The following is a 27,157-nucleotide window of genomic DNA, read 5'->3' as shown; positions in this document are numbered from 1 at the left end:
GTGTAAATCGTGAGAGTCGCAAATATGCATGTTTTGATATACAAAATAGTTGTGTAGTCATGAAAAATAATAGCGAGCATTATCTGAGTTAAAACTTACCTGGGTCGATTAAATCCTCCAAATATCCTCCAACAAGTTCGAGTCCTCCAAATCTATGGAAAACATTCTATTAGTCCTAATTCCACTAAAACAACCCTATAACAAGAAAACTGGAGCTATCAGACAGTCGACCAAAATAGCGTTCTTTGGAATGCTTTGGACCGTACGTCCCGGCTCGATGACGTACTTCCACTCCGAAGGATTTCAGGTAGAACCTCATTTTGTTAACTCGTCCTCCTATCCTCCTAAATTGACTTCCAAGGCTACCAAAAGGCTCTCAAAGTCTACCTATCTCAAAATAATGCCTCCATGAATAAGAAAACATGTTAAATCAAGAACTACTAAACCGTCAAGATTAAAGCTTAACCTAGCTAGAAACTCAAAAGCAACAACTAAGCTACCAATTAAACAACATAACATCTAAGAAACGAACTAGGCTTAAAGATATTACCTCCTTGAAGCGAAACTTCAAGAACCTCATTTCCTTCTCCACCAAAACTCACAAAATCTCACAAAACACACTCACACGGAGTTCTCGGAGCCCAGGGGCATAAATGAATGTGTGAGAGTGAGGGGGGTAGGGGGTATTTATAGCAGAGGGCGCTAACAACTTCTCTGAAAAGTAGCGGACATCCAGGTACTATTGGGGCATACTTCCGGTATTATTTACACAGCGGTCCAAAGGTTGCGTCGTACATCCAGGTATTACCCAAGGTGTACTCCAAAAGTAGCTTACATCCGTGTGGTCCCCAGCGTACGTCCGTGTACTATTGGCAGAGTATGGTGTAATATTGGCAGTGTACATATGGTGGTCCCCATGCGTACTTCCTCTACTAACGACAGGAGCGTACGTCCACCAAGCCTAGCGTACGTTTGGTCTGAAATTCTAAATTCTCAAAATGCCCTTTTAGCGGTCCTCAATGACCCAAAAACTCAAATTAACCCTCTAACTAAGCGACCTAAGCTTAGTTAATTATTTGAATCACTAGACAACCCACCCTCCCTCCACCCCTGAGTGTGTGACTAGTTAAAAAGTGAATCTGAAGAATCACAAAGAGCTACGTCTGAAGCCTCAGCTGCATTGCGTCCGGACGACAAGGCTGAAGCTGAATTCCAGAGAGCTTCTTCTGTAACTTCTTCTGAAGCCATCCGGACGTGAAGACTAAAGTGACTTCCCGAGAGCTTCGTCTGCAGCTGTCCGGATGAGACTAGTCGAACAACATTCTAGAGAGCTTCGTCTGAAGTCTCGTCTGCAAGCCGTCCGGACGAGCCGTGCAAGAGAACTATGGTTTAGTAGTTTTAACCTAGTTCCGCCCGAACAAGCCTGTACCTCATTCGGACGCCTTGTGTAACTTTAATCTATTTTGAATAGAGTTTGAGTCTCATTAGACTAGGTGTCTGTAGTCTATTTATACAAAACCATACAGATTTGTAGGTGTACGAATTCTACATCTGGAGTTCGTGAGATTTGTATTAAGGGAGTCGTTGTTATAGAGCATTAATTCTCTCTCTTAGAGTAAGGGATGATTGATCATCCATGGTGCTAGAAACAATTGAAGTTAATCGGAGTTCCGGTAAAGGGAGATCACGTAGAAGGAACAGTTCAGAGGTTCTAGGGGAACTACTGCGGTAGCAAATAAGTGGGTTGCTTGTCTAGAACATAGGAGTGTCTAGTCCAAAGGTTTTGTAAGTCTTTGACATTATGTAATTTCTTGTTATTCTACTATGAAGTGATTTTCTGGATTCAGTTGCATTGGAGAGATTTTACATTTAGAGAATTCTAAATAGTTTTCTCTTTATAATCAAATCCATGTGTCAATGATTGATTGATTCTACTTTCAGCATATATTTGTTGAACACTATGTTAATTCCCGATTGGTGTGATTTGGAGTCCTATTAGTTTTTTGACTTTTTATTTTTATTTTTTTCTAAGCCAAAATGGAAGAGTAGGGGAATGGTTCTCACTTTTTTAAAGCAGTGGAAAGGAACAAAGTCAAGCCATTATAATAACCAATCCTAAAATGCATTGAACACGCTCATCAATCCACCTCCCTCCTTCCTTTCTATTGAGCCATGGCTTTTTGCTCCTCTCTTCTGTCATCGAAACTACCTTTTATCAAACTCTTCCTCTTATTAGCCACCCTCAAGGGCGGGGTTGGACAGTCCTACACATCGGTCTTTAGCTTCGGAGACTCACTCACGGACACCGGAAACATATTCTTCATCAATCAGTCTTTTCAGTCTCTCTTCCCTCCGTACGGGGAGACCTTCTTTCACTACCCCACCGGCCGCTGCTGCAATGGCCGTCTAGTCATAGATTTCATTGGTAGGTATTTAAGCAACTGGTTTCTTCCATTTCAATATCGTACCAGATATATAATATTGTTCATCTTCTTTATATATCTCCTTCAATGGGCAGCTGAATCCCTTGGACTCCCATTTGTACAACCATATCTTGGGATTAATATTACAAGCATTGAAGAGGGTGTGAATTTTGCTGTTGTGGGAGCAACGGCATTGGACGCATCTTTTTTTGAGGAAAGGGGAATTGATAACGTATCTACAAACTTCTCTCTAAGAGTTCAGTTGGATTGGTTCAAGCAAATTCTTCCATCTCTCTGCAACACCTCTTCAAGTAAGCTTCTTTCTTCTTCTTCTACATTCCTTTTTCTTTCTTTTTTTTGGTTGAAAAAAAATTAGCTTAATTAATTCCAAGTTAGGTGACCAGCTCCATGGAGGTGATTAAAATATTAAACAATTGATCATGGGGCCGATTGCTAGGGTTTTTTAAGAATGTGTTTTGCATGTGTTCCGTTTGATAATCAATCAGTTGTAAGTTGAAATAATTTTACCCACTACCAACACAATCATTGAAAACTTATGCGGCCATGCCATTCATATGTCAATATAATATGATGATGCGTTAGCTGGAGATGAGACAGAGAGACAGAGAGTATTCACAATAAAATACAATATTTTATTGTTTAATACTAATAATAGATGAGACAGAGAGTATTCACATTCACATTCACATTCACACTCACTTCTTAAATTTTAATCTAAATTTTAGTTAATAGGCTTTTTGTTTTTTCAACTTTATTTTAGTTAAAAACTTTTTAAATGTACTTCACATTTGATTTTTTATATTTTTTAATCTGTTTCATTAGAAAGAAGAGAAAAAAATGAAAGTGAGAAATAATTTTTTAGAGTAAAAAGAACTTTCAGAGTTAAGGTGTTCCCCAATACAAACTCCATTTTAAAGTGGAGATGATTAATTGAATATGGGCTTTTTGGGAAGATTTTTTTCTAAATTTTAAATAGCTAAACAAATACAAATGCTCTATGCTTTGAAGGCATACTAGAGTGTATATAGCACGTGCCTGAGATTAGTGACGGGGACCCAAGAACATCATCATTAAAAAAAAAAACCAAAAAACAAAAAACTCTTCATGTCGTTTGTGACTTGTGAGCTTTTGAATGGCGGTTGGCCGGTTGGGCCTTCTTTGTACTTTAATTTCTACGAAGTTAATTAGCTAGGGGTCAACCAATCTTTGTACTTTAATTTCAACGAAGTTAACTCGGGGTCAACCAAAATAAAATAAATAAAGGTACGGTTGTTGAATGATTTTGACATGGGTGGTGTGATAGTACTTTATATATATATATATATTTATTTTTAAATCAAAAGTGTAGGATAGAAAATTAATTATGGCTATCCTACCTATGCGTGACCATAGTAACACTTACCCGCTAGTAACCGCATAGGAGAGGCCTAGATAGTGTGAACTGCAGTCGCTCCCTCAAGTCCGACTGAGCCATATTATAACCCAACTTCACCAGGACATTAATAGGAACCAAGGTGGCTAATACTAATCAGGCATATGTAGGGATTCTCCATTGTGGAGATTCAAACTCATGCCCTAGTACATATCTAATCACTTTGGAGATTTCTTTGGGCCATTGAACCACCACCTTTGATGATTAATAGTACTTTCAATTGAGTGACGGAAAAGACATAAGAATTTTGGGTGATAAATGGATTCCGATCCCCATATTTTTTTCTATTCAATCTCAACGTAGAATACTAGCGGAAGAGGCAAGGGTTGTCGAGCTTGCTAACCAAGATACAAAGTGATGGTTACTCACCCCAAAAAAAAAAAAAAAAAAAAAAAGAAAGATACAAAGTGATGGAATTCCGATTTAATAAGACCAATCTTCAAAGAGGAGGAAGCACGCACCATTTGTCAGTTCCTTTTAAGTTCCTTGCAACCAAAGGACTTGTAAATATGGCAGGGCACAACTAATGGAGACTTCACGGTTCACAGTGCCTATCATATGGAAAATGAATTACAATCATTGAGGTTAGGTGAAGGGTCCAAGCAATGTAAGGGAGATACAGTACTATGGAAGGCCATTTGAAATTTAAAAACCTCAAATGCAGCTAAAATGTTCACTTGGAGATCGTACAACAACTTTTTACCTACGAAACAAAATGTATTTAAGATGGGTGTAGTTTCTGATACTCAGTTCCTATCTGCACTAAGGAAGATGAAACAGTAATGGAGTTGCCCTTTTGCGCAAGATGTCTGGGGGAATGGCACAAAGAAGTTCCAAAAAAGTTCTTGTGAGGGACTCACTTTTTACCTCATGTCTGAGGAGAGGTTGGGACGATGTGAGGATCTTGAGCTTTTGGCTGTGGCGGCGCGGAAAATATGGTTTAGAAGAAATTTCATGGTGCATGGTGGGAATTTCATTCATCCTAACTGTTGAGAATAAAGTTGTATATTGAATAACAAAATATAATGTACAGAAGAGGCCTATATATAGGCGAATAATACAGACCTAGTAGAATAAGGAAAGGTAAACCTAGTAACCCTAGAATACCAAAGAAAGTAAATAATAATAATATAATATTATCTAACAGCCCCCCACAAGCTCAAGGTGGAGTGCGAGAGACCAACTTGAGGTTGGACACAAGATCACGGAAACGTCTTGGAGGATGTGACTTTGTAAAGATGTCTGCGAGCTGATCACGGGACGTGACAGAATGAAGTTGTAGTGAGCCCTGAAGAAGATGATGACGAACAAAATGACAATCAATCTCAATATGTTTTGTCCGTTCATGAAAAACATCATTATGAGCAATCTGAATAGCACTCTTATTATCACAGTATACAGGAGTAGCAGAAGAAAGAGAGACACCCATATCTTGTAACAACCATCGCAACCAAAGAAGCTCCGCGGTAGTGTCAGCTAGAGCACGATATTCTGCCTCTGTGCTAGATCGAGCAACAACAGTCTGTTTCTTACTTCGCCAAGAAATAAGCGAGGTGCCAAGTAGAAAACAATAACCAGTGGTAGAGCGACGATCTGTTGGATCACCCGCCCAATCAGCATCAGTATAAGCATACAGCTGTATAGGAGACTGAGAGGAGAAATAAAGCCCATGAAATAATGTCCCCTTCAGATACCGAAGAATGCGTAGAACAGCTGAGAAATGAGTGGAGCGAGGAGCAGCCATAAATTGACTCACCTGATGGACAGCATATGAGATATCAGGTCGAGTGACAGTAAGGTAGACAAGACTGCCAACTAAATGCCGATATAAGGTAAAATCATGAAGAGGCTCGCCATCATGAGGAGTGAGACGAGTATTAAGCTCAGTCGGTGTGTCGACAATCTTACTGTCTGTAAGATTGGCCCGAGAAAGTAGATCAGATATATACTTGGCCTGTGTTAAATAATAACCATCTGAAGAAGATGAGATCTCAAGACCAAGAAAATAGCTAAGAGGGCCAAGATCTTTCATCTCAAAGTGTTGACTAAGAAACTGTTTAAGTTCCTGAATACCAGTCATATCATCCCCAGTGATAATCATGTCATCAACATATAGTAGAAGAAGTATGGTACCCCGGTTTGTGCGGCAAATAAACAAGGCAGAATCATAAGAACTGATGGAGTAGCCAAGGCGAGAGATAGTCGCGCTAAACTTAGCAAACCATGCTCGAGGTGCTTGCTTAAGCCCATAGAGTGCTCAACGAAGACGACAAACCTTGTTTGTAGGATGAGATAATCCAGGAGGTGGCTGCATATAAACTTCTTCACTTAAATCACCATTAAGGAAGGCATTTTTGACATCCATTTGACAAAGTGACCAATGCCGAGAGGCTGCAACAGCCAAAAGAGCACGCACAGAAGAAAGGCGAGCAACTAGAGCAAAAGTCTCCTCATAATCCACACCATATTCCTGAGTAAAACCTCTGGCCACAAGTCGAGCCTTGTACCTGTCAATAGTACCATCGGAACAAGTCTTGATTTTGTAAACCCACTTACACCCGACCGCAGATTTTCCAAGAGGTAAGTCAACCAGATCCCATGTATTGTTCTTGTGTAAAGCATCAAGTTCCTCTTTCATCGCAGCCTGCCAAAGAGGGTTAGTGGAGGCCTCACGAAAAGAGTGAGGCTCGTGCAAGGTAGCTAAGGCATGAAAGCAATGAAAATCCTATAAATGGGAAGGAAGAGATCTTACTCGGGTGGATCGACGAATGTCAGGTGATGGAGTGCAGACTGGATCCTTAGATGGAACAGAACCTGGGGAGGCAGGCGAAGAACTTGGGGACGCAGGCAAAGAACTTGGGGACACAGGCGAAGCAGCTTCGAGGGCATCAGATGACTGCAGTTCTAGCGAGAGAGACTCAGGCAAGACATCGGTGGTGGGAGTAGGAGAAAGAGGAAACTCAAAAAGGGTAGTAAAGGGAGGGGATGATGGCATGCTGAATTTGCCGACGTCGTGGAATAGTCGATGCTCCCAAAAAACTACATGACGGGAGATGCGAAGACGACAAGACACAGGATCATAACACCGGTAGCCCTTGTGTTCCACTCCATATCCAAGAAAACAACACAACCGAGAACGAGGCTCAAGTTTGGTGCGCTCATGAGGCTGGAGTAAAACAAAACAGGCAGAACCAAAGACACGGAGATGATGATATGAAGGGATAGAGCCAAACAACCGCTCATGAGGAGTGCAATTATCAAGGATAGGGGTAGGCAACCTATTGATTGTGTAGACAGCCGTGAGAGTGGCTTCACCCCAAAACGGGATAGGAACAGATGTGGAAATGAGAAGAGCACGGACAGTGTCTAAAATGTGCCTAAGTTTACGTTCAGCTCGACCATTTTGTTGTGAGGTGCCTGGACACGACAAGTGAGAAACAGTGCCATAATGTTTTAGAATAGCTTGAAAATCATGTTGAGTATATTCTAAAGCATTATCAGAACGAAAAGCCTTAATGGGTTTTGAAAATTGGGTTTCAACCATTTTGGCAAAAGTACGATAAATATCCAATAATTCAGAACGAGATTTCATTAAAAACACCCAAGTGTAACGAGAGAAATCATCAACAAAAATAACAAAATAACGTGAGCCACTCATACTAGCAACAGGAGAAGGTCCCCAAACATCAGAATGAATTAAATCAAAGGAAGCAGTAGCATGAGAGTCACTATTCTTAAATGGCAAAGCCAGTTGTTTACCAAGTTGACATGAACTACAATCAAAAGAATTATTGGAAACTGAACCTAACAAACCCTTGGAAGCTAAAAATTGAACACGAGAGGCAGATGCATGACCAAGACGCGAATGCCAAAGTGCAAGAGATGGTGATGATGAAGAGGCTGCAGCAGAGATGCCTGTGGCGGGGAGATGTAAGGATGATAGTTCAAACATACGCCCAATTCTACGCCCGGTCCCAATGGTCTAATTCGTACGAGGATCCTGTACATGCACACCAGAAAAGTCAAAAACAAGTCTATATCCAAGTTCACACAGTTGGCCAACAGAAAGAAGATTGAAGGATAATCCAGGCACATGAAAAACTTCAGGAACAGAAAGGGAAGGTGTATTGATAGTGCCTATATTTTTAACAGTCATAATGGAGCCATCAGCTGTGCGAATGAATGAAGAATGAGGGGAAGGTACAGATGTGGTAGAGGAAGTAGGGTGAGGTGTCATGTGATTGCAACAAGCAGAGTCAAAGAGCCAAGAGGAAGAGATACCTGGCAAAACTGAGAGGACAGAGGAAGATGCATTACCAGAACGAGATAGGACGACCTGGTTGACTATTGTCTCGAAGTCAGCTGCAGATAAGGTGACACTGGATCCTGATGCGTGGCCAGAGGGGGCAACTGAAGAGGGAGCAGCTGGAGATGAAGCAGCTGGAGATGAACCACTCTCAGTATGAGCAATTGCTGCTGTGGGTGCATTAGATCTTCCCTTACGCCAACACTTGTCAATAGTGTGCCCTCGACGTCGACAATAGCGACAGTAATTATTATCGCGAGACTTAGGAGGGAGTCGAGAAGGACCTGACCTGTCATAATACTCTTGCTGGAATGACGAGGAGCCAGAGGATGGTGCAGCCAACACTATATGACTAGGCTGAGAGCGCATAGTTTGCGATCTAGTCTCGGCACGGACAAGTTCGAAGATGGCAGTGTCCAAAGTGGGAAGAGGAGAACGATGTAATAGTTGCACACGAACAGGCTCAAAATCATCACGCAAAGCCATCAAAAATTGGTGAAGGCGATGTTGATCTCTACGGGTAATATACATCTGAGCATCAGTGGGATCCTTCCAAATAGGATTAGAAACATCAATTTGGTTCCACAAGAATTGCATGCGGGCAAGAAAATCATTGATACTCTGACCAGATTCCTGCCTGAGATGGAAAAGTTCAAACAAAAGCTGATACTCGTGAGCACCATCTACAGAAGAATAACGAGAAGCAAGCATATCCCAAGCACCCTTTGCTTCATCAAAGCTAACAAAGAGTGCAGAAATAGATGGGATAGTGGTATTACGGAACAATGTAAGAATCTGATGATGTTTGCTATCCCAATCAATAAGACGAGTGGTAAAAGCCTCATCTACCCCAGAATCCTTTTTAACTGGCTTTTGGATCTCCCCAGTGACATAAAGTCAAAGCTTGCGGCCTTTAAGAAAGCTGCGCATAGATTGAGACCACAACATATAGTTTGTTCCATCCAATACAGTCTGAACATGATGAAAAATCTCGTTTTGTGCCATCTGGAAGGCTCAAATGCAAAAACAGACTACAAATATGAAATCAGGACGAAAAAATAGGTAAGAAAGCACCTGGTCAACTCTCAAAGTCAACAAAAAGTCAACGATCAAAGTCAACGCTGACGTGGCACCAATGACGTGGCAAGGTCTAACTTGATACTGCTGACGTGGTACACAAGCTGACGTGGCGCTGATGACGTGGCACTGATGACATGGCACGTAGGATTGACGTGGCTGCACTGACGTGGCAATTAGGGCTAACGTGGCAAGAATGGCGTGACACGTGGGTGCGATGGCGCGTGTGGTACACGCGCGAACGGAGGATGCTTGTACTGGCGCGTGGATCTGACGCGCGGACCTTCTGGGGCGCGTGGAGGCGCGTGGAGGATCGTATGGAGGATCTGAGGCCTGTTCTGGAATCCTGGGGAGCAGATCTATCTATCGGTGGCTTGAGGGAAGCAATCGGACCATCGTGGCGGCCGGTGGCTGGACGGCAGTGGCGGAATTGCCGAACCTTTTGGCGGCGCGTGAGGGCGCGTGTGGACTCCTATATGGCTGTTTGCGGCGGCTCTGGGACGGTTGTCTTCCTGGCTTTCAAGCGGTATAGTGATACGCTGAAAACCTCGAGGAGAAGATAGAGAACCGTGAGGATCAGAGAGAAGGATTCGCCGGATAACACTGGCGGCGCAGGAGGAAAAATATTTAGCCGCGAAAAAATTTTGAGGTGATTCAGAACCTGTGCTCTGATACCATGTTGAGAATAAAGTTGTATATTGAATCACAAAATATAATGTACAGAAGAGGCCTATATATAGGCGAATAATACAGACCTAGTAGAATAAGGAAAGGTAAACCTAGTAACCCTAGAATACCAAAAAAAGTAAATAATAATAATATAATATTATCTAACACTAACCAAGTTTTCTGCGAAGCAACTCATTCTCTTGAAGATTTTCGGAGAGTTAATATATAAGTGAATGATTTATAGAAACAATCTCCCATACGTATGATTAAACTTAACTGGGATGTAGTTGTGGATATGTTATGGGCATATTGGAGTTAGACTCATAGCATGGGATTTCAAAGTCAAAGTTGTGGCTGCACGATGTTTTACAGAGAATATCTTAGTAGAACTTGTGGTGGGTGAAGCTTCAACAGCTCTATATGCCGTGGAATTTGGACAAAAGATGAATTTTCTTGATTTAATTTTGGAAGGAGATGTCCTACAGATTGTCAATGTTGTTAACGTTCAGAGCAAAAATTAGAAAATTTGGTCACACTGTGGATGGAATCAAATCGGGAATTCGTCATTTTTGTTCAGGCAGAATAAATCAAGTAAAACATGACGCCAATTAAGCCACTCATTACTCATTAGTTGGCGGCTCGTGAGGCCCTTAAGTGTGTCATAGACTCATAGATAGAGTTTGGATTAGAGAAATCCCAACATGTATCTATGGTATTGTCGGCGGGGAGAAATTAATCCATGTTTGATTGTTTGTTTGTCTATCAATAAAGGTTGAAATCTTGTTAAAAAAAAAAAACCAAAAAAAAAAAAAAGTGTGGAAAATTTAATTAAAAAGAAATTGTAGAGAAATCTTTGTTATTTATTTCTAGATAAATTTTGCAAATGTCAGATATGGAAAAATAGATCCTCTGGATTTTAACAAAGCATATCATGCCCCCAGATCTGATTTCATCAACCCCTCTGTTTTTTTTTTTTTTTTTTTACAAAAATTATCTGATTAAAAGCAAATAACATAAGGGTTCATATTCTGCAAAAAACAAAATGTACGTTATTATTTCTAATTAAGAGCTTCTTCCCTTTTTTTTTTCTTTTTTTTTTTTTTTTTTTTTCATATTGGGTAATCTCATATGTTACAAGTGCATGTGAAGTGTTTTTCGTATTTTTCATCCCATAAAAACTTTTTTTTTTTTTTTTTTTTTTTTTTTTTTAAATGAGGGGGCAAACTGAAACCAAAACTTCAAAATAGAGTATGAGTTGTAATTTGTTAAAATTAATGAGGTAAATTTACAGGAACAAAATAATAATATTATTATTATTATTATTATTTTGTTTTTACAAATGAAATGCATGGTTATTGTAAGGAATTAATTAGTTATATTGGTTATAATGTACGTGATGATGATTTGTAGAATGCAATGAGACATTTGAAAGATCTCTATTTCTCATGGGAGAGATCGGAGGCAACGACTACAATTATCCATTCTTTCTGCTAAGAAGCATAGAAGAGATTCAAACATTCGTGCCACTAGTGATTAGAGCAATCGCTTCTGCCATTAAGGTAACAATTCATTGAATAGATTTACGTTTAGAAAACTTGGTATCGAACTTAGATTTTCTGTACTAGTAAAGAACAAATGCAAGTGCAGAAAAATTCTCCATAAAATATTCTCATTTCATTGATTTTCTTTTTCTATTTCTTAACTCAAAATTTATGCTTTCACTTTTTACCTATGACTTCCCATACAATTACGCCCCGTATGTATGGGCACGCACTTGCATAATCCCGAAGGACTAGTACTTGTGGTTGTGGATGTGCCAATTCGATTAGCTAATTAACTTTTAGGTAGACTTAACATTCGAACATGGTGACAATTAAGACACACTTAATTTCACGGAAACATCTTTCGATCCCAACTAATTATTGGATCATGATCATGATCTAAACATTTGGTTGCAGGAGTTGATTGATCTAGGGGCAGTGACTGTGATGGTGCCCGGGAACCTACCAATTGGATGCTCTGCAGCCTACCTAACATATTATGAGACTGCAGATAAGGAAGAATATGACCCAGAAACAGGCTGTCTGACGTGGTTAAACAAGTTTGCTGAGTACCACAATGAGGAGCTTCAAAAAGAACTAACTAGGATTCAAGCACTCTATCCTCATACCAATATCATCTACGCCAATTATTACAATGCTGCGATGCGTTTTTATCGATCCCCAACCCAATATGGTAACTACAATACTTTCCTAATAATTAATTTGTGTTATTCTCATTAATAATAATAATAATAATTTGAGTTATTTTGCACTTTTTTCGCCCACACAGCTTGAAATTGTATAAGTTAATTAGTAACGAGAAAAATGGTACGTACACATATAAAGTCGATTACATTTCTCACTTTAAAACGTCCCATATATAAGTTTATAACATCACATTTGTATATAAAATTGGGGGAGTTCTTATATATATTTATTGTGATTGAGAAGAGCTTAGAAGTCTTAAAATGAGAGTTCGAAAAGAAAAGAATAGAAAAAAGAAAGAAAAAATTCCACTTAACTCTCTTGAACTTTCAAAAGTACTTTTGCAATCATCTTCCTAGAGTTAAAAATCTCCAAATTTAGTACATACAACTTTAAAAAATTTGCAATGTTACCAATTTATTTGAATTTCCTATTAAATCCTAACAGATAATGCCAAAATACTCAAAATACTTCTGTTTTTTATTTTATTTTTTTAAAAAGGTCAAAGTAAAAATTTAGTGTCGGATTGAGGTTCCATTTTGTCTTAGAATTTTTAATATAATAAGTTTTTTTTTTTTTTTTTTTTTTTAAGGGACGTTTCACTTATACTCATATTATTTAGGGTATGTTTGTGATTGAATTTGAGAAATGGAGCTTCTAAGTAAAAAAACGTTTTTGCGCAAAAGCTTCATTTGTAAGCTTTTGTCAAAAGTGTGTTTTGGCCATTTTTAGGCTTTTTGACCTTCAAAAGTGCTTTGAACTTTTTTCACCAAACGATTTTTTATTTTATTTTTTTCAAACGAGCTTTTAGAGTGTTAAACACACTTTTGAGGTCCACAGACGCAATCCCAAACAGGCCTTTAACTTTAATCCGAAACGGTAGAGATGATATTTGGATACACTGACTAAATTGAAAGTTTTTAAAAATTACAGGGATAATTGCAAAAGCATTGAAATATGTTCTATAATATCAAAAAGCTTCGATACTAATTATTACCAGCTACATATCTATCGCAGGGTTCACCGGAGGAACGCGTACAGCATGTTGCGGAGGAGGAGGGCCATACAATTACAACGCATCAACAGAATGTGGCCAAAGTCCATTAATTCGTGCTTGTGATGATCCTTCACAGTATGTTAGCTGGGATGGCATACACTTAACAGAAGCCGCATATAGATTGATAGCCAACGCTATTCTTGAAGAAACATATATACAATATCATTCATCAAGTTAGTACAATTGTGCATTATTTCCCAAAAAGTGGCTGCTGGATATACATTCCTATAATTACTACACGAGTAAATAAGCAATATTGGTTGCATCTAAACATTTTATGTATTCCTTTGTATTCCTTTCTATGGTTGTTGGCATAAAAAATTATGAGTTAAAACAAATTAAATAGTCAAAAAGCTATTTTGGCTAGTCTAGTAGCAAAAATTTCTCGGAAGACTTCAAATTCAACTCACCAAAATGGCTAAAGATTTGTTGAACTGCTACATACAATGTTCAACAAATCATTAACTATATTAATAGTATAAAAAAATAAAAAATAAAAATATAGACCTTGTTCTCTCTTCTTTGGTTATAAGGAAAATAGATAAAGAAATTTGAAATGATAAAGTGAAAATAAATATCTAAAATGCTAAGTCGGATATAGTTGTTTCGAAAAATTAGATAGCTAAAAAAAAAAGAAGTGATTCTTTAGCTAAATATTTGCTGAGCCGAATGCATGTGTGAAGAAAGACTAATTCAATTTAGGAAACAACCGAAAACTCGCGATCGGGTTGCCTCATCTTTTGAAGTGTTGGTTGGTAACCAAAGCATCACTCCTTTATTTTATTTATTTATTTTTAATATGTTGAGAATGAAAATATTGGAAGGAAGATTCAAACTAATAACTTTCATTTCATAAAGCATAGCTCCTGATCGATTGAGCTACCATTTGAAAATAACTATTCTTTTAATTATTATATGGGGTTAACGCCCCATTCCCAACCCCCATCAAAAGTTACCATATTTATATGGGGTGTCGTAGATGGTATAAAAGATCATATCATCAGTATATTACTTGGGATTTGGGAACGACTAACTTTTTTCCCTTTCAGAGACATGAGTTAAACCCTTGGCTTTGTTTTTTAACTGTTAATTATTATTTTTCCCCTTGATTACAATTACAATTATAATTACAACTCTTTTGGCGGGAAAATGATTATCTTAATTTCAAAATTTCTCAATTTCTTTTATTTAGTACATTTTAAAGGGTAATATTATCCAAAATTTTTAATGATGATAATGCATTAATTACAATACCCTTAAAAATACACTAAATAAAAAAAGTTTTGAAATTTTGAAATGGAGAAATCCTTTTCCCTCTTGGCGGTGGCAAGTAGCAGCATTAAAGATGATCTTTGCAAGTAAAATTAGCGTGGGGCAATGCAAGTAAATAGCGTGAAATTATTAATGCTTCCCCATGCGGTCCGTTTCCTTGCGATCGAGCATGATATGGTGGAAACCAATCAAATGGTTACACCCATTATCAGCCATAGAAGATCATTAATGTGATCTCACAGAATAATCGGGATTTGGATTTAGCCAAAGACCAAAAAAGAAAAAAGAAAACGTATTAAGGTTGCTAAAATTGCCGTGATTTTTAAATGTGAGAAAAACAAAACCCGACAGAGGAAGAAGACAAAAGAATTGACCTCCTTAAACCTTAGTGTTTAATCACGCTCTTCCTAAAAGCTTAATCAGATAATAAATGGTAAATCTAATAATTTAAATAATATTTTAATACTCTTTATCACGCGTAATCTCAATTCACATTTAATAATTTTTTTTTCCCAAAACTTTGATCAGATAGAAAATTGTGAATTTAATAATTTAATAGTTTTTATTAATATTCTAACACTCATCTTCATCATGTTAAGACTTAAACTACTCTTTCTCAACCAGTAGTAAAGTCAAACACATAAAATATTTTGATTGAAATAAGGATTAAATTATAAAGTTAAAGTTCGAACTCAAAGCATATATATATATATATATATATATATATATATATATATAGCATCATGCCATATTTTAGCCTTAACCGAGCTCACAATATTCAAGTCATTGTTTGTGCCACACGTACGATTCTCACACTTTCATCAACACAACACATCAAACTGTCACCAACAGATTTGAAGGCCGAGCTCACGCTCAGATTTTGAATCATGCCACACGGCCGCTCTCCTGCTTGAACAGTAGAGCCCGACACCGTCCCAATTACTCCTCCAATTGCTTGCCAGAATCAGATTTGACAATTAAGCATTCAAGAGAGGCAAAATCTGCTTTCTAGCTGGTGTCTTACATTTAATGCTCAACTGTTTAAAGCAAGGAGGTTGATCCTATCATAACTTTACACTAGAGAACAATCCTCATTTACAACAGTTGTTGGCCACAATTTCTTGCCATCTCCAGCTTTCACCATGAAACCCTTTTTCCTCATATCCTTCTTGTACTTAACTTTTGGGGCAGTGTCATCAAGTTCTCAACAATATGAGTCAATTTTCAACTTCGGTGACTCCCTTAGTGACACGGGAAATTTCCTACTTTCCGGCGCCCTGGCATTTCCAGTCATAGGAAAGCTCCCCTATGGCGAAACCTTCTTTCGACACGCAACGGGGCGGAGCTCCGACGGACGCCTGGTGGTTGATTTCATTGGTATATATTCACTCTCTTCTCTTCTTGTCTTCCATTTAAATACTATAAGTTCAAACGCTAAAGCTATGATACTTATAAATTAGCAAGATGTGGTAATTAATGTAGTAATGTGAAACTAAAATGCAGCCGAGGCATTTGGGCTGCCGTATCTTCCTCCCTATCTAGCAATAACCGGCGGTAAAGATTTCCGGCACGGAGTAAATTTTGCTGTTGCCGGAGCCACCGCACTCGACTCACAATTCTTCTATGAACGAAGAATCGGAAAACTCCTATGGACAAATGACTCTTTGAGCGTTCAGCTTGGTTGGTTTAAGAAGCTTAAGTCCTCCCTTTGCACAAGCAAACAAGGTGACAAAACCCTAATCTTTTTTTCTTCTTCTTTAATTATCCTTTTCTTAACATAACCTTATCAATTAACCTTTATATGTACTGTGAAAGATTGTGAAAACTACTTCAAGAAATCGCTCTTCCTCGTGGGAGAAATCGGTGGGAATGATTATAATTATGCTTTCTTTATCGGTGGAAGCATTAAACAACTTCAAGCCTCCGTACCTCTTGTTGTTGGAGCAATTACTACTGCCGCCAGTGTACGTTTAATCATATAAATGAGTTTTTCTTCGTGTGGCTAAGATGAATTTGAATCCCCTCCGGTCCAAATGAATTGGAAAAAATTCCGTTCTCATAAAAGTAAGGGTAGAATTGTCTCAAATAATGTGATGAATAGATAATTCTACCCTTATTTTTACAAGAATTGAATCCTCTCAGATCATTTGGACTAGAGAGGGGATCTTGGTCCGGGTCAGATTAGTCAGGTTAGAGCACTAGCAGCAGCTTCCTTTTGATTTTTCTTAAGTTTATGGTATAAAACTACTTTTTACTTCCATATGAAAATATATTTCACAATAGCTTCCCTTACTTTTCTCTATACCATTAAAGTATTATTTATTTACAAAATACAAGTTCCCTACCTACCCTCACTTTTTTCATAAAATTCTAACACAATCTCCAATTAAAGACAAAAAAGATGAAAGAGGGGAGAGATGAAAGATAAATGTTTATATTAAAATAATGTATAGGGAACCGCTTTTGGCTCCCTACACATTAGGAAACACTGTGTAGGGAATTTGATGCGAGTGAATTTTTGTGATTTTTTTGAAATTTTAATGACATATAGGACATCTGCTGCTAGTACTATCACAAGAACAATGATATTTAGAAATTGATATATGGTGAAGATACAATTTGATGTCGCCGCAATGAAAAATAGTCATTATTGCATGTAGTTGTATAGCAACCTACTAAATTGTATTAATTGGCGACAACAATTTGTAACATCATATATTTATGTTTTGTTTTATTTTTATTTTTTTTGGTTTGGGTTTCGCATGTTAGGCATTGATAGAGGAAGGTGCGGTGGAGCTGATGGTGCCGGGGAATTTGCCGATTGGGTGCTCGGCGGTGTACCTGACGTTGTTTGGAAGCCCAAACAAAGCAGACTATGACCCGAATGGGTGTTTGAAGGCATTCAATGCGTTCTCCAAGTTTCACAATAATCAGCTAAAACTGGCTCTTGAGGGACTTAGACAAAAGTACCCTCATGCAAGAATTATTTACGCAGACTATTATGGTGCAGCCAACAGATTCTTTCATGCACCACGACATTACGGTGAGTTTTACATGCTTAATTACATTCTTCCATTTATGTCATTTTTTTATGAAAAACCCTCCTATGCGGTCATGCTGCAAAAGGAGACTTTTGCAACAACCAATAAAAGGACACCTCACATAAAGAGAAAAAAATGCAAAAAAAAAAACCTACACCCTAATGCACCTGATTTTCAACTAAAGAAAAAAAAGAGAAAGAAGAGAAAGAAGAAGACTGTGGGTCTGCAGATCCACGGCCGGCTTGGATCTGGCTAGCCACCGAGACCCACAGCTGGGTCTCGCCGGCCGTGGATCTGCTGAAATGCTGGCCGCGTAGGTCTTGCTCCGGTGGGTCTAATTTTTTGGTTTTTTTCTAATGGGTCTTGCTCCAGTTTGGGTCTGGTTTTTTAGTTTTTTCTTTGGTTTTTCACATGGCTCCAATGCCGTTAGTGATAGCATGGCTGCAATTTTAGGGTGATAAAATCCCAAAAAGGGTTAACCTTCCCCTCTAGGTTTTAGTTTTGAATCCAAAATTAAATTTTGAGACATTAGAAACGAGTTTTGTGGCATTAGAATCGATTTTTGAGGCATTAGAAACGAGTTTTGAGGCATTAGAATCGATTTTGGAGGCATTATAATCGATTTTTTAGGCTCGGTTTGGCCGAAAATTTGCTGAAGAAGGTGACCCAAAGTCGCTAGAGAGGTGACCCATGGCTGGGTCACGGCTAGACCAAGCCGTGGGTCACGGCAGACCCAACTGCTGGGTCACGCCTGACCCAGCGGCTGGGTCTGCCGTGACCCAGCCATGGGTGATCACGCTTGACCCAGCGGGTGGGTCTGCTGTGACCCAGCCATGGGTCATGCCAGACCCACGGCTGGGTCTGTTGTCGCCGGTGGTTTCGCTCTTGCCGGTGTAGGTGGTTTGGTTCTTTGTTTGTTATTATTTAGTATTTTGATTTCATTTTGTCAAAATGAGCTTTGTGATGTGTCACCTTGTGGTTGGATGCTGCAAAAGACCCCTTTTGCAGCATGACCGCATAATAGGGGCTCCTTTTTATTTTATTTTATTTTAGAACATAAATTTCCTCCAAACTAGTCTGGAGGAAATATCCTCCAACCCATTTAAAATAGTTTTATGTGTCTATAAACATTTAAAAGGCATATTAAATTTAGTATAACTTAGTAAACTGCTAGTAATGACGTTAAGAATTTAATGTACATTTTAAATATTTATAGACACATGACACTATATTAAACAGATTGGAGGATGTTTCATTCAGAGTGGTTTGAAAGAAATTTCTATCATTTATTTTATCTCAAATAAAAGAATATTTACTCATACGTCCAAAAAAATAAAAAAAATAAAAATTCTAAATCAATGACCTAGCTACTTATATAGAGTTTGGCATGGTTCCCACCTGCATTCTAGACCGCTAATAAATAGAACACAGTGATTTTAGGAAGTTCCATGTGAGAAAAGTTAATGATGTCCCAGAAGTAGGGCAACCTAGATCAACTTATTGAACAATTGACAAGTTATTTTTAGGTTCTAGCTGTACCTGACTATTTTTATCCATGGTTCCATTAAATGCAACTCGACTTATTTGGAGAGCTATTTGGACAGAGTAATATTGATATATATTATTTTTTTTATCTTTTGAAAGTTGACGTGATTTTTAAAATTTTATTATTAAATTTGATCTAATAATGATCAATCTCAAATTTAATGATGATTTTAAGAATCACGTTAACTTTACAAATTAAAAAAAAAAACAATTGGATGGATTAGCCTTAGATGTTGTAAAACAATTACAACGTGGAGGTGTCATAATTGGAGTGGTGAAACCCTTTAGAAGCGCGCAGAAGTACTAGACAAGTCTTTTAAATATGAATTAGTTTTACAATTAAGTTAGGCATGGTTCGTGAAACCCTTTCCTTTTATTGAGTTTTTATGCGCATTGATTACGTGACCCCCACTTTTTTAGCTTACTCCTCCATCATTTTTTGGTAGTAACAGAATGTCAGTAGTGTAAGTGGCAAGGGTTAGAATATTGTCGGTGCAACTTTTCGTTATACCTCTTCCACCGGCTTATTTGCTATAAATCCAGGCTGGCTGACCTGAATATATAGTCTAACTCAAGCTGGGTTAAGTTCCCAAGGGGCAGCTTAATCGGCTGTGAACCACGCCTCATGAAGCGGAGATAACTAGATCGAATCTCTTTCCCCCTTCCCTCTTTGTGTGGACATGTTAAAAAATAAAAAATCAAGTTAGGTTAGCCTAATTAATTAAGTCACGTGTCGCTACCTCGTAAGCTTCGTTGTGAGTGGGCCTAACGTAATTAAGCTTGCAATCATAATTAAGTTTCATTGGCAGTGGTCCTGGCTTAAGATCATATGATCAAATGTGGGTCAGTTTAATAATTAGATCGAGAAGGTCTATTTTCAATGGGGGTTTATTTATTATATGGTAGAGCAGGCCTTAACCTGTTTTTATGAGAAACAAAACAACATTAACTTTACCAATATATATTACTCTTTTTGTGGCGCATATTTCTCTTTATAGTTGTGATGAAGCCGTTAATCACATAAGCTATATACATTAATTGTTTAATCCTTGTAGAAATGCTAGGCTTTCGCATAATAAAGATAAGGTTAAAGGGTCTCGAAACGATCATGCTCTTTCCCGTTTCTTGCTGTTCCGTTTATAGAACTTTTCCTTTGCCTTTCTTTATTGTCTTCTTTGACGGTACATGTTACTTTGATGCATGAGTCGGGTCATTTATTTGACCCATTCTAAAACTTTTTAAGGATAGCTTTGGCCCCTTAGTAATTCTCCTCTTCCCATAATATTGAATAAAAAAAAAAAAAAAAGATTGCCAAGTCGAATTAGAGCATGAAATTAAGGTTAGGCTTGTATTGATGCATGCAGGTTTCTTCAGTGGGACTCTAACAGCTTGTTGTGGAGGGGGTGGACCATACAATTTCAACAATTCTGCAAGGTGTGGTCATCTTGGATCCAAAGCATGTAAAGATCCATCCGCTCATGTAAACTGGGATGGAATTCACTTGACAGAAGCAGCTTACAGGCATATTGCCAAGGGTGTCATCAGTGGCCCTTTTTCCACTCCAACCCTCACTTCCTCTTAATACATTCCCTCTCAGATTTATAGACTGGAATTGATTATCTCATAATTCCCTCGCTAGAGGAAAAACAAAAAGCAAAAAAAAAAAAAAAGAAAAAATGGGGGGAAAATAATTTATATGGTCTTAATCTGTTCCTTGAATAAGGGTAAATGGAGTACGTGTTTTATATTTTTTCATAAGTTGCTTCTACTGTACTACTTGGTTCTACTTTGAGGCCAATGTTATTTCTTATGTGTTAGGCTATTGCTAATTAAATGGTTTAATTTACAATTTTTAGTTATTTTTGACTAGTTTTACCTTCATCGATCCAAACATCCCAAACCAACACGTCTCAAATTTCTCTCATTTAATCGATGTGAAAAGCTAACTCAAGAGAATTATCTGTAAAGACAGCATATCAAGGAGATCATGCAATCAACAATAAAGATCCCAAACATCATGCAATCAGTTGATTGCATGATGATTCTCAATCCCAAGCATCATGGCCCAGTGATTGTGCAATTCATTGCACAATCACCAGCTCACCAAATCTCCTAGATATTGTACAGAGTTGCCTTGTACAGAGCAACGGTCATATGATTCTCCCTTATTATCATTTCCTTTGATACTTTCCTTTGCTGTATAGGGATACATTCATTGTAACTTACCTTACTAAGAACCATTGTACAACTATATAAAGGAATATACATTCATGCTTGGATCATTCATTCCAAAGCAGTTTTTCATATCCTTTGTATTCTTTGCATGGTATCAAAGCCTTACACGGTTCAAACCTAAGTTTCGATCAAATGGCCGAGTCTAGCAACACTTCTGCTTCCGACACTGCCACCACCACTATTAGCAACACTGCCACCACCACTATTAGCAACACTTCCGCCCCAAACACTGCTACCACTACAATTTCCTTCTCCATACCCAATATCAATCATGTTGCTCCCAAAATCATCCTAGAAGGCCCCAACTACATGGCTTGGGTTTATCAATTCCGACCCATCCTTCGCACGAATGACCTAATGGGCATTGTTGATGGCACTGAGCCATGCCCACCTAAGTTCATTCCAAGTCCTACTGAGGACACTCCTGACCAACTAAATCCCAACTTTGTATTATGGGAAAAGAAGGATCAATACCTTCTCAGTTGGTTCATTGCCACCATATCTGACAAAGTATTCTCAACTGTCTATGGGTTAGAAACCTCAAGACAGGTCTGGACTGCCTTAGCCAATCGGTATGCTGCTCCTTCAAAGACGCGCATCCAAGATCTAAGGCGTCAATTGCAGGGTTTGCGCCAAGGGAACAAAACATGTTCAGAATATGTGCATGAAGCCAAAACTTTGGCTGACAAGCTGGCTATGGTTGGAAAGCCAGTAAATGATGAAGACATCATCTCTTATCTAGTAGGAGGATTGACTCCACGCTACAATGCCTTCATATCTTCCTTCTCATTCATGACAAAGGATGTTCCCATGTCCCTCGAGGACTTTCAAACACAACTCTTCAGCCATGAACAGCTGCTCAACAACCAACTTGCTGATACTGAAGCCAACACATTTGCCTTGTATTCTTCAAAGGGAACTAACAACAACCGCAAATCCAGATTCAGCAAAGCCCCTGTTTTCAACAACAACCAGAAGCAATACCAACCTCGGTTTTCAAATCAGCAGCAAAAGAATTTCAACCAGAAGAAATTCTTTAACTCTGCCAATTCTTCACACCCAGGTAAAACAACTTCTGGTCAATTTAGTAATCAAAATACTAATCGATCTGCATGTCAGATATGTGGCAAGAGCAGCCATCAAGCTTTAGATTGCTTCCACCGGATGGACTATGCTTACCAAGGTAGACATCCGCCAACAGAATTGGCTGCAATGGTTACACAATCCAATGCCCTTTATGAGGAAGATGACTGGCTTGCAGATAGTGGAACCAATAACCACATCACTGCCAATCTGGAAAACCTCTCCATTTAGCAACCATATAATGGAGGTGAAGCAGTCACGGTTGGAAATGGTGGTGGGCTTTCAATCACTCATACTGGTTCCACTTCCTTTCATACACCAAAATCCACTTTGCATCTTAAAAACATTCTATGTTGTCCTAATGCATCTGCCAACTTGTTATCTATACAGAAATTTTGTAAAGATAACAATTGTTTCTTTAAGCTAACCGACACCTATTTTCTTGTGAAGGACAACCTAACCGGGGAGATTCTCCTGCAAGGGCCCAGTGAAGGTGGCCTTTATCCAATGCACTTGAAGAACTTCTCAAAGAATAAACTCCAAAGGCTCACGGCATTCATTGGAGTACAGACCTCACCTTCCATTTGGCATAAACGTCTAGGCCATCCACACTCAAAGGTTTTTCAAAAAATAATCAATTCAAACCATCTTCCTGTGACACCTTCTAAGACTGATTCCACAGTGTGTGTTGATTGTCAACTTGCTAAAAGTCGACAACTACCCTTTCCTAAATCACAAACTGTCACTCATTCCCCTTTAGAACTTGTACACAGTGACATATGGACATCCCCTGTTTTCTCAATAAGTGGATGCAAGTATTATGCCATATTCATTGATGATTATTCAAGATATTCTTGGCTGTTTCCTCTCAAACAAAAATCAGATATGCTTGATTGTTTTATTAAATTTAAATGCTTGATAGAAAATCTGTTAACTTGCAAAATTAAGAAGTTACAAACCGATGGTGGTGGAGAGTACACATCTTATCATTTCAAACAATTTCTTTCCACTCATGGCATACTTCATAGGATTACATGCCCACACACACCCCAGCAAAATGGGATTGCTGAAAGAAAGCACAGGCATGTCATTGAAACAGGCCTGGCTTTGCTAGCTCAATCCCATTTACCTCCCAAATATTGGGTTGAAGCTTGCCTTACAGCTGTCTTCCTCATCAATCGCATGCCTTCCCCAATTATTCAGAACTCCACACCATTCACCAAGCTCTTCCAGGTAGAACCTGATTACTCCTCCTTGAGAGTATTTGGATGTGCTTGTTATCCTCTGCTTCGTCCATATACCAAGCATAAACTAGAGTTTAAGAGCAAACAGTGCATCTTCTTAGGCTACAGCTCCAATCACAAAGGCTATAGATGCATGGATCCCAAAACTCTAAGGGTCTATCTTTCAAGGAATGTGGTATTCGATGAGATTGTATTCCCTGCACAAGTAACGGCCACCACCTCACTGCCTGCAATGGACTCCTCTCAATCACAAGGTGCTGTCCTCTTACCCTCTCACTTCTTCTCTATTAATTCCATGCCTATTGATCCTACTCCTGCTATGATAGATTCACATGAAATTTCCTCTTCTATTGCTCACAATCCTACTGCATCCTCACATGATATTAATTTGCCACTCACTCAACCCATACTTAACAATGCCATACCTCATGCTATGGACTCTAGTACTTCCTCACAGCCAGACAGTGACCTCCTTCTCAATGGTATACATAGGCAACCCTCAAATCCAGCAACCAACCCTCTACCACCACCTGAGACAATCCTTACTGTTTTTGAGCCTATACTTGCCTCTTCCCCCCAACCAACTGAGCATGTCCCTACCTCTCTTCCTCAACCAACTAGTGACACCTCACATGCCACTACATCTGACATTCCTCATAGGGTCACTCGGTCTCAAACAGGAACCCGAAAACCTAAGACTTTTCCTGATTTTCAACTTTACAACGTTACCAAACATCCCTTGAAGGCCTATCATATTGCTTCTCTTCCCCGTGAGCCCACCACATACAACCAAGCTGCTTCAAATCCTAAGTGGCTTGCTGCCATGGACCAGGAATTTCAAGCTTTAATGGAAAACAACACTTGGACTCTTTGCCCTAGACCAAGACACCGCAACATTATCAAAAACAAGTGGGTGTATAAATTAAAACAAAATTCCGATGGCACCATTGATAGATACAAAGCCCGTCTTGTGGCTAAGGGCTTCCAACAAAGGGATGGACTCGACTACACAGAGACTTTCAGTCCTGTGATCAAACCAGCGACAATACGACTGGTTTTGGCACTTGCTCTCAACTTTAATTGGCCACTCAAACAACTTGACGTGTCCAATGCCTTCTTGCATGGGGTGCTTACCAAAGAAGTCTTCATGGAACAGCCTCAAGGGTTTGTTAATTCAACATTTCCTGATTATGTTTGCAAATTAGACAAGTCCCTTTATGGCCTCAAACAGGCCCCTAGGGCTTGGTTTCATCGTCTTACAGAGGCTTTGCTGGACAGAGGTTTTGTTGGTTCAAAAGTTGATACCTCACTGTTTTTACTTCGTCAATCATCTGTGTGCATTTTCCTTTTAGTATACGTTGACGATATTATTGTTACTGGCAGTAACCTCTATGTTATTAATGAGTTGATTCAAAGTTTGCAAGCAGAATTCAGGTTGAAGGACCTTGGCACCCTCTCCTACTTCTTGGGCATTCATGTTCATCGTGACAATCATCACATCCACCTCAATCAAGCCAAGTATATTATTGACTTGTTGCATCGCGTAAACATGATTGGCGCCAAACCATACTCAGCCCCATGTACCTCAGGGAAACGACTTACTGCCAATCATGGTGATCCACTCCCAGACCCAAGTCTCTATCGTCACATTGTTGGTGCTCTTCAATACTACACTCTTACTAGACCGGATATCTCATTCTCTGTCAACCAACTTTGTCAATTTCTTCACTGTCCAACCACGTCCCACCTAGGTGCTGCGAAGCGGGTCCTCCGTTACTTAAAAGGAACTGCTGACTTTGGGTTGTCTTTCTCCAAAGGTTCTCTGCATCTCAGGGCATATTGCGATTCGGATTGGGCTGGTGACCCCTCTGACAGGAGATCTACTGGTGGGTATGGTATTTTTTTGGGCAATAGCTTGATCTCTTGGCAAACTAAGAAACAACCAGTGGTATCTCGGTCCAGTACCGAAGCTGAATATCGGGCATTGGCCCTCACCACAGCAGAATTATATTGGTTACGTATGCTATTGAAGGAGTTGCAGATTCATCTTCCTGCCCCCCCACAAATTTGGTGTGACAATATGGGGGCCATTGCCTTGGCATCCAACCCTATTTATCATGCTCGAACAAAACATGTGGAAGTCGATTATCACTTCATTAGAGAGAAAGTTCTTAATAAAGACATTACCATTAGCTATCTCTCCACTCATGATCAGTGCGCAGACATCTTCACCAAAGGGTTAACGTCAGCTCGTTTTCTACTCTTGCGTGACAAGCTCATGATCATTGCACCTCCCATGAGCTTGCGGGGGGCTGTAAAGACAGCATATCAAGGAGATCATGCAATCAACAATAAAGATCCCAAACATCATGCAATCAGTTGGTTGCATGATGATTCTCAATCCCAAGCATCATGGCCCAGTGATTGTGCAATGAATTGCACAATCACCAGCTCACCAAGTCTCCTAGATATTGTACAGAGTTGCCTTGTACAGAGCAACGGTCATATGATTCTCCCTTATTATCATTTCCTTTGATACTTTCCTTTGCTGTATAGGGATACATTCATTGTAACTTACCTTACTAAGAACCATTGTACAACTATATAAAGGAATATACATTCATGCTTGGATCATTCATTCCAAAGCAGTTTTTCATATCCTTTGTATTCTTTGCATTATCTTCTATGGAAATCCTATATTGATAATTATTGTTAGCATTTTAAACTGTCACTTGTTGTACGTGATTCTAGCATATATGTTCTCTTATATATATATATATATATATATATATAAAACATTGTGTGACCACTCCAAGATGAAGAAGGGCTTAAATGGACGTCCACTTAATCCTGTAGAAGCTAATGGAAGTTGTTTTCCGATTCCCACAAGGAAAAAGCTTCTCGAAGTGTTGTTCACCTTTTCTGAATATTAATTGATAGTAATGGAAGTGGCCGGGGCAGCTTGTTGTAAAATTATTTTGATGCAAAAATTTCTTGTTGATAATAAATAATAAAAATTTGAAAATAACAATAAGATAAATAAAATATAAGAGATTAAAAGTAGAATATAAAAAGATTTCACAATACTATAAAATTATATAAAAATATTTTTCTTAAAAGTTAGTTCGTGTCTTTCAAAGTATATAACTCGATAGGATGGATCCTCAAATATGCTACCTTTCATGATCATACTATAACGTCTATCTCCATACTTCTCAAATAAGCTGACTGTTTTCCTTTAAAGCTGATGAACATGAGTTAATGTCAAACTGTAACAAATGTGTACCTTCCAATGGCCATTTATGACCAAACGGTCATAAACACTATTGCCAGGAAAAAAGGAATAATGCACTACTATTCGGAAGTCAAAGAAACAATAATTGGGTTTGCATCGGGAAGAAAAATGAAAAAGAAAATTTTATTTTAGATATTTAAAATATCGTGCATTTTGAGTAGATTTTTTTAAAATTTAAAAATTCTCAATTTCAATTAATTTATCTTATCTG

At 38.6% G+C, this 27,157-nt stretch overlaps 2 protein-coding genes across 2 annotated transcripts; both read left to right on the top strand.

The window, feature by feature from the left end:
- Nucleotides 1-2,172: 2,172 nt before the first annotated feature.
- On the top strand, nucleotides 2,173-13,409 carry LOC132169756 (GDSL esterase/lipase At1g28580-like). Its single transcript, XM_059580738.2, has 5 exons — nucleotides 2,173-2,425; nucleotides 2,519-2,734; nucleotides 11,339-11,487; nucleotides 11,887-12,163; nucleotides 13,192-13,409. Exons 1-5 carry the CDS (start codon nucleotides 2,173-2,175, stop codon nucleotides 13,407-13,409), a joined length of 1,113 nt encoding a protein of 370 aa, XP_059436721.2.
- A 2,154-nt stretch (nucleotides 13,410-15,563) lies between these two features.
- On the top strand, nucleotides 15,564-20,938 carry LOC132171186 (GDSL-like Lipase/Acylhydrolase superfamily protein). The gene is made up of 5 exons (XM_059582435.2): nucleotides 15,564-15,880; nucleotides 16,007-16,228; nucleotides 16,319-16,467; nucleotides 17,273-17,546; nucleotides 20,454-20,938. Exons 1-5 carry the CDS (start codon nucleotides 15,646-15,648, stop codon nucleotides 20,669-20,671), a joined length of 1,098 nt encoding a protein of 365 aa, XP_059438418.2. The 5' UTR covers nucleotides 15,564-15,645; the 3' UTR covers nucleotides 20,672-20,938.
- The last annotated feature ends 6,219 nt before the right edge of the window (nucleotides 20,939-27,157 follow it).

The sequence above is a fragment of the Corylus avellana genome, chromosome 1, assembly GCF_965113065.1.
Source record: "Corylus avellana chromosome 1, dhCorAvel1.hap1.2, whole genome shotgun sequence".
Lineage (NCBI taxonomy): Eukaryota > Viridiplantae > Streptophyta > Magnoliopsida > Fagales > Betulaceae > Corylus > Corylus avellana.
Note: the sequence above shows the minus strand (reverse complement) of the source record. Positions and strands in the feature narration are given on the sequence as shown.

What these genes read in the sequence shown, in the direction of transcription:
- LOC132171186 (XM_059582435.2), top strand. Translation starts at nt 15,646, where the DNA reads ATGAAACCCTTTTTCCTCATATCCTTCTTGTACTTAACTTTTGGGGCA. An exon ending in CCTTTGCACAAGCAAACAAG is followed by an intron (nt 16,229 to 16,318) that starts GTGACAAAACCC and finishes GTACTGTGAAAG; the next exon opens with ATTGTGAAAACTACTTCAAG. An exon ending in TCATGCACCACGACATTACG is followed by an intron (nt 17,547 to 20,453) that starts GTGAGTTTTACA and finishes TGATGCATGCAG; the next exon opens with GTTTCTTCAGTGGGACTCTA.
- LOC132169756 (XM_059580738.2), top strand. Translation starts at nt 2,173, where the DNA reads ATGGCTTTTTGCTCCTCTCTTCTGTCATCGAAACTACCTTTTATCAAA. An exon ending in TCTAGTCATAGATTTCATTG is followed by an intron (nt 2,426 to 2,518) that starts GTAGGTATTTAA and finishes TTCAATGGGCAG; the next exon opens with CTGAATCCCTTGGACTCCCA. An exon ending in TCTCTGCAACACCTCTTCAA is followed by an intron (nt 2,735 to 11,338) that starts GTAAGCTTCTTT and finishes GATGATTTGTAG; the next exon opens with AATGCAATGAGACATTTGAA.